The sequence below is a fragment of the Argiope bruennichi genome, chromosome 8, assembly GCF_947563725.1.
Source record: "Argiope bruennichi chromosome 8, qqArgBrue1.1, whole genome shotgun sequence".
Classification (NCBI taxonomy): Eukaryota; Metazoa; Arthropoda; class Arachnida; order Araneae; family Araneidae; genus Argiope; species Argiope bruennichi.
This window is the reverse complement of record NC_079158.1, coordinates 110,127,950-110,139,985: the sequence shown is the minus strand read 5'-3', so window position 1 is coordinate 110,139,985 and position 12,036 is coordinate 110,127,950. Positions and strand designations below refer to the sequence as shown.

The 12,036-nt window shown below is 28.5% G+C and overlaps 1 protein-coding gene across 1 annotated transcript in view; it reads left to right on the top strand.

Moving 5' to 3' along the window:
• Positions 1-11,237, top strand: part of LOC129981152 (O-acyltransferase like protein-like) — a 34,136-nt gene extending 22,899 nt beyond the window's left edge. The window contains exons 11-15 of the mRNA XM_056091856.1: positions 2,874-3,020; positions 6,284-6,410; positions 7,690-7,864; positions 9,709-9,851; positions 10,943-11,237. Of these exons, the coding sequence (XP_055947831.1) occupies positions 2,874-3,020; positions 6,284-6,410; positions 7,690-7,864; positions 9,709-9,851; positions 10,943-11,065 (715 nt within the window). The 3' untranslated portion in view covers positions 11,066-11,237. The remainder of the gene's footprint in view (positions 1-2,873; positions 3,021-6,283; positions 6,411-7,689; positions 7,865-9,708; positions 9,852-10,942) is intronic.
• The last annotated feature ends 799 nt before the right edge of the window (positions 11,238-12,036 follow it).

Here is a 12,036-nt window from a genome sequence, read left to right as displayed (position 1 = left end):
ATTTGGAAGTGAAAAAGGTTGAATAAAGCAATAAACCATGAAAATGGCTCTTCTTCGTTGAAATCAAATCATATTCGCAAAAGCGTACATTCAATTAAAATAACTACCAGAAAACAATACACATTCAGTTTCGGGTTGTCTCCAAATTATCCAAGGGGTTCTTCAATCGAACCATCAATAAAATTGATGCTGTTTCAAGTATTCTTTGACATTTACTGGACGAGAAACAAACTGAAGATAACACTGGGAGTAGTAAAACTATAAGTGTTTCAAAATGTTACTAATGATGTATTGGTCGTAATTATCTGGTTACTACTATTGAATTATTATTACTACGACTTCCAAATGCATTTATAATTAGCTAAAATTCTTTTGGAGTGAATTCTATGGAGGAAAAATTTATTGAAAAATTATCATTAATCAACAACAACAACAAAAAGCTGGATAGAGTGAAGATAAATAATGTTAAAATTACAAATGTGAAAAAAAAAATCCAAGTACTGTCTCTCTGATTTCTCTTTTTTATCCATCGTGGAAAATTACATAATAAATTCATAGTAAAATTGCATAAAAATTATATGCCAATGAGTCTTTACGGATGTGATGTAAAAACAAAGAAATAACAAATTTGAAAAAGAAGGTTTTATTGAAGCAAAACTAAACTATCTAACTGAAATAAAAATAAATATTTACATATAACACAGTACACACTTTAAATATTATTATTTGAAATCGAGAATCGACGAAAATTGTATCTAGGAATCTAGAGTTTAAAAAAAATTGGGATTTAAAAAAAAACGCTTAATTGAATATAAAATTTGATAAAAAATTTATTTTTAAAAGAAATTTTATGAACTATAATGAGTCATTGATTGTATTTAGGACTTATTTACTAGAATATTCTGAGCAAGATCTACGTTTTGATTAAAATTTCAATGCTGGGTATAATGCGCTACAAAAAATACCTAATAAATATTTTTAAAAAAGAAAGTAAGTTTAAAATTCTGTAATTTTTAGCCATTATAATTGTAGTGATTGGATTTTGAATTGTTAGGAAATAAACGTTCATAGATGGCGCTAGACAACTAGCGCGAGTGTAATTCAAAGAGTGATGTCATTCGAGTGTTTGCTCTTGGAGGAGAAGGAGTAACTGAGCAGAGTAACTCGAACGAATCTGCAATACATTTGTTAAGTTTTCTATTTGCCTATTTATTCAAAGCACTCACGAACCAGCCACGGCAATAATATATATGAGAAAAATCTTTAATATTAAGTATAGGATTCTCATCGAAATAAATCAATTAAATTGATGGAATTACACTTCAACGCCATATGTATTTTAGTTCTTAGATTGTGCACATTTAAATATATGCTGACATATATTGAATATCTATGGATCTAAAGGAGATAAACAGGTTTTTCCTTGTTCTCCCGACGAACGTCTTGGTGAGTGTGGTCTGAGTTTTGTCATACTTCTCACCGTAGAAAAATAAAAGCGTTTTATTGCTTGAGATAACCCTGAATATCTTGACTTTCTCAGTGAAATATCAATAAATGTTGGAAAATTGAAGGGTTAAAGTCATCGTTTTTTTATTCCAATCAGGTGATGTGCCATTCTCGCGAGAACGGTACGACCGATCAGAATTCTACAATTACGAGTTCGCAAACATGAAACTCGAGTAACTTGAGGTTCATCAAGTGATTACTAAACGATACACGTGCCTATATGTTAAACAGAGAGTGATCTCTATAGTGTGTTAGAGCTGTAGTACGTTTTTTATCTACAAAGTGACTTATCTCTATAATGCAATAAATTCATTCTAGTTTTTAATTCATCTGAAATGTTCAAATATTTCGGTAGTTTTAATAAAATATTGGTTTAATCTATTTCTTAATGATATTGAATGATTCAAAAATCCGAGGAAATTTGAAAATTCGTTAATTTATGGTTGGTTGGTTGTTCGGGTTTTTTTGGCGCAAGTGCCATGTTTGGCTATGCTGCGCCAAGCAGATGGTAAAAAAAAACAAAAATAATTTATATAAACACACATGTTAAAATATAAAAGCCAAATGTATCAAAAAATGGGAAAAATGAAAGTGCAGCAATATATAAGGTTAATGCATTTATAAATGAAATACTGATTCGAAATGCGAACGTTGCAATGAATTGATGTGAATTGTCGAGTGTGAACAGAAGTTAAAAAATGCTAAATACAACTATACAAACCAATGGTTTTTAAAAATTTAAAAATGTTTGGGTGGAATTTTTCACCCACCAGGTCTTGTAAAGTTAATGACCTGGTAATTTAATTTATGGAGTAATGTAGATAAATAGGTAAAAATTCGCGCACATGCTTGTAATGATGTGAAGTTTTATTGAAACCAAAAAAATGTAAAAAACGACCAGTAGCTAGCTTTCATATGGTAACAAAATTAACAATGAGCACAATTGATTTTTAGCTAAAGCTATTTTCTTTACAACAAATGCTCAACATGTCGACCGTCATTCGCCAATCATATCAGTAGTCGAGGAGCTGTTGTGAACAGCACTGTGCAGCGTATTCTGTAAGTGTGGTCAAATGTCGACTTTTTGCATTTCTAATGAGGTCGAACTATTGCGACTTTAACTAATCTCACAACCAATGTCGTGATATGGAATTTCCATGAAAATTCTAGGATTTTTGGTAGTCCAAATTTTGCAATTGCGGGAGTTGGCAGACCCTCGAAGTGTGAAATGGGGTTCGTCGTGTAATGCTAATGGAATCACACGGTGTACTGTTTCATACGTTTAAGATAATAATATTCTTTAAGCGAAATTTCCCGAGAATTAGTTAATAATATAACTTTCTTTAACTTTTTCTTTATTTTTTTAGATGGCCAAAAATTGGATACTCAATGCTGGGAGCCTTCTTTTCTATCACATTTATCGCAAATTTCGTTCTTACTCTTGAATACAACCTGATCGCCGGTTTGGGCAACATCATTGAATATTCAAACGATATCTTGGGTTTTCAAAACAAGTAAGGAATTCTTTTATGGGTCATTTTTTATATTTGGGAATATCAGTAAGTAACATACATAACTTTCGATACTTCTCCTAGCTGTTTCGCGTTCCTTCCCATTTTGTTTTCTATGTTTCATCGGGCCATAACTTCTGACGACACTACCCTCTATTGGCCACACAGAAGAATAGGTACACGGTGGACATTGACGCCAAGTTGTAACTTTTTATTGGCGATAAATCTCCAAATGTGATTATCTTCACTTTATCATTTTCTAATTTGAAAAAAAAATCCTAAAAGTGAAAAATTGATCTTTCAAAAGCGATTAATCGCCAATTTTCTGCTCGTGCATTTTGAGGCTTCAAGATCTCTGAACCAAAACATCATGTTCTCACATAATAAAAATAAGGCAATGAATGACAATGTGAAACGAAAATGAAAGCATCGCCAATTGACTATTTTCTGTTACTCATGTTGGGACATTTGCTCAGCACTGGATCATTTTGAAAATTCAGATTTCTCAGAATGCAGTCAACTGCGAGTAGAAAGCTGTTTAACAGTCTGCTTGAAGTCGTCATCAAAGTCAATTTTCTAACCGTCAAGAAACGACTTCATGGGTTCAAACAGATGAAGGTTATATGCCTGAACTGTAGTCCGCACGTTCCGGGAGCAGTTTTCTCTCGTTCGTCAAAACTGCAAAAATTCGGTTTGGAAAGTTTGGAGCATCCATCATGGAGTTCGAGCATGGAGTTCTCAGGTTTTCTTCTATTTGTACCCATGAAGAGGCTCATCAGTGGTTATAAGTTTGACTTCGACGATAACCTCCGATAGGCCATGCCACAACGTCTCTACTGGCAGCCGATTGCTTTCTGTGAGACCTAGAATTTCAAACTAATATAGCGTCGGAAGAAATGCCTTAACGATAGAACTACGGATGTTAAATATATACCTAGTTTTATCACACCCGTCAAATTGAAGGATTTTTGCTCATAATGGATTTCATTGTAACTTTTGACTTGGTTTATTTAAACAAATGATTATAATTTAACAAAAACAACATTTAATGTAATAATTCATTAATTATTAATTAAAAAAAACCAAGTAAACAATTTTCATTTGCATTTATAGGAACCATTTAGAGCTTTTAGTTCTGAACTTAATAAAAATCGGAATAAAATTGATCAAATTAAAACGGCTGTCGAACACTTCGGATCAATCAATATAATTTCATATGAAAGATGTAATTCAAATTTTCCAAGAAGTATCTGAAAACAATGTATAAATAAATGTAAATAAGTATTGTTGTCCATCCTTGCATAGATGATCCATAAAAAATTATAAACTTTGAAATTGCTAAAGCTGTCGTTTCATGGGCCTTTGAATAATTAGGTATAGGTCAGACAGATTATGGAAATTAAAATGGCTGACTAGAAATTGAATAGGAATATGTAATTGCTCTTATATTTCATTAAAAGTCGTCATAAAATTCTAGGACAATGCATAAATTATATAAAATAATTTTAAGCAATGAAATTTGAAAACCGTCAAATTGACGATCTTGGTGATTCTAGTCTAAAAATAAATGGCAGTAAGGCGCCGAAAAGTAAGAAATTGGTAATAAATTCCTTTCTATTTCATAATGTCATTCGTTGCAATCCTTTATCATTATGTACAGCATTATGTGCTTTAATTGTTGATACATCCTCTTAAATCTAAGTACAATACCTTCAATATGCATAGAATTAATGTATTAATAATATATATAAATATTATGTTTTGAAATATATTATTTTATATATGTTTTGAAATATATTATTTTATATATGTTTTGTTATATATTATTTTATATATGTTTTGAAATATATTATTTTATATATGTTTTGTTATATATTATTTTATATATATTTATGTATAAATTTTATATATGTTTTGAAAGATAATTTTAAATAGCATACTAAATGTTATACCTAAAGTTAGTTTTAAAAATGTGGGGAAGGGATATTTAGCCAAAATTAAACTTTAGCGATCGTTTTGAGTAATTTTATTTATTTTTAAAGGTGTCTACGTTAAAAAGTCGATTTTTTGAAAAAGCAATGATTTTTTTAAAACTCAATATTCTTAATGTTTGAACAGGTTTCGTTATAAAACAGTTTGAATTTTGTTTCTAAATCTATTCTTTGGGGAAGTTACACTGATTTTTATATTTGCATTTGCATACTTTTTAATGCTGTTTTAGATGTTTAGACACTATTTTCTCAAATATATGAATATAGAATTTTCTCACGTAAAACTTCGTAAATTAAAATCTAATGCGTAATTTTTGTTCAAATTTGGTGTTATAATTTCTCAATATGTTCTGCAGTCTCTGAACTAGAGAATAATTAATGTATTCATTTAGAAATATTTTATGGTTTTTTTAATGCTTCTCAATGTGAAAAAAAGTGAAAATTTTGTGTTATTTATCAGTTGAAAGCCAATATTTAAAAAATGGATAAAAATACAGCTTATTTTTTTAGTTCAGGAACCAGATGATATATTCATGAAGCTATATGCAAAATTTTAAACAAATCAATTGATATATCGCTAAACTAGAAGATTTTATCTTTATGCCTGTTTATAGCCAAAAAAATGTCCTTTTTCCCCATTTTCGAAGAACATTTGGCACTTAATAGGTATATTTTGGTTTTACAGATATTTTTTCATTTTTTTTTATATTCGAATACTCAAAATGTAATAATTTTCGAAAGTTTCTTTTTTAATTCATCCCGAGTGTAGTTACATATTTTAAATATGGATTCATTTTTATTTTCTTAAATCATTAAAGTTGAAATTAAAGTTTATATCAAATCTTAATTCATTAAAGTTAAATTCTTGGAATGTTGGATGTATCTTAGCTTCAGAATGAGGAAATCAGTTTCTCAAACCAGATTCGACAAAAATTCATTTTTTAAGGGCATTTCCGTGGGATGACGTTCTTTGGCTCTTTCAATCTGACATGAAAGAGGAGATGCCGCCTCCGATTTCTTACCCTCATTTGAACTTGACTCAAAATTATAAGACCTATAATAGCGACAGTGTAATTTTAAAACAAAGCAAGGTGTTAGCAAGAGTAAAAAGAAACAAGCACTTTAGTGTCAGTCATTAAAAACATGATTTTTAATAAAAGCCTTCAATAATAACATTAATGTTTAATAATAATAACATAATAAGTCTACATTTTCATTTTGCATTATCAAATTTAGACTCTTTTACTATTATTTATAAATTGTTTTATTTTTCAGAATTAACGAGTTTTTCAACAAGATATATTTCAAACCTTACGCAAGAATTGGTCCTTACTTGGTTGGAATATTGCTCGCATATTATTTGCATAAAAGGAAAAAGGAGAATGCCGATAAGCTCAGCCGGGTAAGTCACTAAATGAGCAGCATAATGTTTAAGTGATTAAAAACTCTTTAACATCGAAAACAGAAACAAAACTTGTGAAAGTATTCAATAAATATTAAAGATTATTATTATTATCATGAAAAAAATTCTTGAAGAGTTTGATATGAAATCTGTTCCATAAAGAATGATAATGATTTTTTGAAGCGATTAAAACAATTAAATTTATGTTACATGCAAAGCAGGATAAGTGAAGGGGGCGCTTGTTTCACGGATACGACAACATTGTTGTTACCTTTAGAACAAACTACGTACGTTTTTCATTTCCGCCTAAGCCCTAATGGGGTTCCGCCTAAGCCCTAAATGGGTTGACCTGCGACAATCACATTAAAATTTTGTTTTTGCCTAAAAAAAATTGTCAAGGATTTGACACCATTTGGAACATTCTTGTCCAACATCCGTAAAGAAAGTTCATATCCATAATGGCATGAAGCTCAAAATATCTTATTAAGGGAACTATTAGCATTTATTTACATAAAAGATATTACTGAAATTAAATGCAATCAATATTTCCATTCAATCAACGGGTCATCAAAGAGTGCAAGTTATAATTATATTCTAAATATGCACAAAATTAGAAAAATAGTTGCAGCCGTCTAATTACAGTCTATGCAACTTATGCATTATTTCGAAACGTTTAAATTCCTTCATTGTCTGCACCAGCGTTGTTCCTAGTAACAGAAACGCTATAAAATACCTGAAGTAGCTAGCACCAGCCCTATTAATGGCTAGGATAGAACGATCCATTGCTTTAAGAACCCTGGTTCGTTCAATAATCAATAGTACGAAATAGTTCCTTATTTTTTGGAATCAAATCTTAACCACAAAGGAAATCAATCGAGATGCAGCAATTTCTAAGTCAATAAAGGAGAAATATTAATCTAGTGTTGTTTTCAAATAACTTTCTACATCGAAATATCAGTAGATGATATTTTAAGCAGATGATCAGCAGATGATGTTTTAAGCAGATGATCAGCAGATGATGTTTTAAGCAGATGATCAGCAGATGATGTTTTAAGCAGATGATCAGCAGATGATGTTTTAAGCAGATGATATTTTAAGATTAACATTTCTCCTGAAACACCTTATGTTAAACATTGGCTACTATATCGAAGAACTATGAATAGTTTAAACTATTAATGATAATTATATGGATTCCACTATTAAATTCCAAATACTTGCATAATTTTTTATTAGAGCAACGTAACTATGTATAAACTTATTTGTCACTTGCTTTTTATAGATTCATTTAACAGTGGGTTGGATAGTTGCATCAGGATTAACGCTGACTTGTCAGTTTGGCCTCTACCATCAGCGCCTCACTCCAGTTGGAGCCTCATTTTACAACGCTTTTAGCCGCACGATTTTTGGCTTTGGCTTGGCATGGGTCATTTTTGTATGCATTGAAGGTCAAGCGAGTGAGTTTTCAATGCATATCTTGTATTTTTGAACTTTATTTAAAGCTGATAGATTTAATGTGCCTACAGTTTCAGCGTTCTTATCAGAACCGAAAGCAAGAGCGAAGAAAAGGTTATAAACAATGATTACTATCAATGCCTACTGCTTATTAAGCTTTAACACGATACTGATACAGTCACTAATTCATCAGAAAAAGCACGAATAATCAATATAATGATTAAATCAAATCATTACTAACATTTAATATTATTGATATATTGATTAAATAACTTAACTTACAATAATAAGCTTTAGTGATCGATTTTTTGGTTAATTTTTTGAAAAATAGAATATAAAAATGAATGCTCTAATTGTTAGGCCCCAACTGCATTAGAGTTTGGTTTGGTCACATAATACCAGTATGACAAAACCAAAAAAAAAAAAAAAAAATATTTGAACTTGAATTTGAAATTTTCGAAGAAATCAAAAGAAAGGAAATTCTGGCTTTATACATAGTTATTTCTTTAATATCGAATACTATATATTTATTCGCGGCGTTTTGGTAATTCTGGATAAAAATTATTTTGATCTAATATTTTCTATTTCTATTCATATATTAATTTATATATATATATATAATTCGATCAATAAATTTGAAAACTTTAAATTTATATAGTTTATTGATAATTTGTTTAGTTATAATACAAACAGTTTATTTCTTATCTTCATTATACAATATACAAAAAATATGAAATTTAAAAAAATGTTTTTTTATTTAAAAAATTTAATTTTAATATAACTTTTAAATATTTTCATATGCATTTACACGAATTTCCATACAAAATTTCACGGACTTTTTAAAGAGATTTTCTTCGATAGATTACGCATTATAATTAGTGCAGAACGAATTAAAAAAATTGGTTAGCAAATATTAATTTTCAGTCTTTCATGCAAATAAAAGTGGTATCTATGTTTAAAAGTGATGTCATTTCAGTATCCTAATAGCGCATACTATATTTTCTTTCAAAATAACATCAATAACTAATATGGAATTTAACACCTGTAAATTGTAAAATAACTGTTTCTTAAAAAATAATTATTAAACATAACACTCTGTCTCGAACCCCCGCATTTTTTTCTTTTTAATAAAAGTATATTGATATCATTTAAATTGTCACAATAGAGTTTAGTACGTTGCATAAGCCATGCAACTCACAATTAATTTAATCAATCAGAAAAATGTTTTGTAAAATTTTACAAGAAAATTTGCAATAATTTCTTGTAAAATTTGTAAATGAGATGATGCACGTAAAAAAATTCTTTACTTGGAATGTTATTTTAAGTGCTAAATGTACAATTCATACTGACTAGTAATATTTCAATATTTAAAGCATATAGTAAATAGCTACTTTTATACAATGCTCTCTGATTTTACTATTTAATATGAGATTAATTTGGATACATATAACAATTATTAAAGAAATTATGGATCTTATTTATAAATTAGATGGATATAAACATATATTAAAAGCATCTAAATAGATATATGTAATCCAATTTAGAGATCAAATGTCTATGCAATAGTAATTTTTTAAAAACATTTTACTTTCTAAAAATAAGTGTAATTCTGGTAATACTGTAACTATTAATAGCTGAATCCTTTCTTAAAAGCCACATTTTAGGTGTGTTGTATTCCTTAAGCTTAGTTCAAATGTTCATGACAGCAAATTGTAAAATAATTCATATTTATTCGGTATCATAGAGTCTAGAACAATTAACTATCCACGTAGATTTATTACAATTTCTTTTATGCATTTTTACTGCATATCGATATATCTACATATTTTTCAATTTGATATTTCAGATATTGTAAACCGTATTCTTTCTTGGAAGCCATGGATTCCATTGAGTCGCTTAACATTTTGCGCCTATCTGATCCATCCGATTGTACAGACAGCCTATTACAATTCTCTGAGAACGTTGATTTTGTTTAATCATAATAATATGGTATGTATATCTTTATATTAGATACTTGTCGTATACCACAAGAATATTTTGATTTTACATTTATATTAATATGTTATCCATTTATTTCGTGAATTAAAGGATATTATATAAATTAATGAGGATTAAAAGGGATTATTGATTGGGGATTAAAAGGAACATTGTGTAAATCTTTCTAAAAAGGATAGAATTTATTTTTAAATTTAATTAGACTCTGGCAGCTTTTAACTTTTCTGTAAGACTAAACATTCATTTATTCATCAAAATAATCTTTTCTCCGTTTGGAACATTCTACGGTAAAGTTATCTTTAACTATCAACAACGGACACTTTGTCGATAACAGTTGTAAGTGGTATTTATATATAACAGAATATTTGGCTTTAAAATTACCTACAGAACGATTGTATGATAAATTTTTTTGGAATAAAATTAGCGAACTTGCATAAAAGCAATACATCATACGAGTAAACAACTTAAAAAGAAACTACTGTAATAAATTGAAATTAAACTGTTTTGGCTCGTTATAATTTTTTTTTCCAGTGCAATCAATTTACTTTCTTTCTGCGATAGAAATTCTCTAATTGATTATTTAATTTATTACAATGTAATGATTTTCATAGTAAAAAAAAGTTGTTATCAATTAGGGAATTTATTTCCCGTGAATTATCAGTTAAATTCTCTAACTAGTTTATCATCAATTAGAGAAGTTATTTTCCTCGAATCATCAGTTAAATACGCCAATTAATTTAAAATTAAATTTATTTACCCGGATTCATTAATGTGATTCTCTAACTGACAATTTCATCGACCATAATGTAGTGATTTAATCAATAAAATTGAAAATTAATTTATCATCTAAAACAAAGATGATAAATTAATTTTCATTTTTATTGATAAACAAAACAAGTTTAAAGTAAAATGCTAATATTAAGCTATTTATAAAATAGTTTTGAGATAAATTATAAAATATTTGCGAGATATTTTATATGAACTAAAATCCATTAATAAACTATTTGAATGAATTAATATTGAAAGATGAATTAAAAGTATTTATTGTACTGATACTCTTTTTTTTTACCAACTTTTTCTTTCAGTTTATGATGTATATGGGATTCCTCATCATTTCTTATGCCTTTTCTCTGGTAGTGTCTTTATTATTAGAATCTCCTGTGATAAGACTAGAGAGACTTCTTCGAAATAAGTTTACATCAAAATGATTAACTATTGAATCACAGTTTTAAAAAGAGTTGATTACTTTCCAATGTCTTACTAGGATTTCAAAAATAAAAGAAGACAATATTGTTATTCTAAACTCATTTATATCAGTGATTGATTATTTATATATTAATTTGTTTCCATAGTTGTTTTTGGTCTAAATTCCAGAATTTTATCATGAAAATCTTTTTTTATTAATAAAAATTAAAATAAAGCTGAGGATTCTGATAAGAATCATTTTTATATAATTTATTCAAAAATTTAATACCAATACTTTTCTGAGTTACAAGATGTATGTTTCTTCTTTTAGAATTTATTTGCACAAAAAAAATTATTGAAAGCTTTAAACTATTGGTCCGTTTTTGGATTTCTTTTTCTATGCTTTAATATATGTGTGTTGTATGATGAAGAGATTCAATTTTCTTCTTCCCTTGTTGGAAGAGATGTTTATCAACCATCTGTAATTATAGTTAAAATCATTTAATTACTTCCACTGAGGCATGTTTGGAAGCAATTGCAAGTGTGTGTGTAATGATATCTGTCTGAACTAATTTAAGTCTTAATTAATTTCCTGATTTTTATCTTAATTTAACTCATATCTACTTCATTCTAAAATGTTCTCTTATTTCCTGATCCAATTCCCACTTTTTTATTTAATTAATGCCACAAGCGCTCTATAAAAGGGTTTACTAGTGTATTTTCTCACGCTCCGAGTGAAAGGATAAAAATATTTAATGCTTGCAACATTATTTTAAAGATACCTATATTTTAAGATCCTAAATCGAAACGTGTCAAATAAATTCCTATCAAAATCTCATCGTAAAAACCATTGAAGGGAAAATTTCGGTCTCTTTCGTTTTATTATTATTATTATTTTGCACTTGTATTGCGATGCGAACGGACGTCATCATCGCTTTTTGTACCTAATATGCCTCCCGGATGAAGAAAATTGAAGTTAAAAATTCAAAAGAGA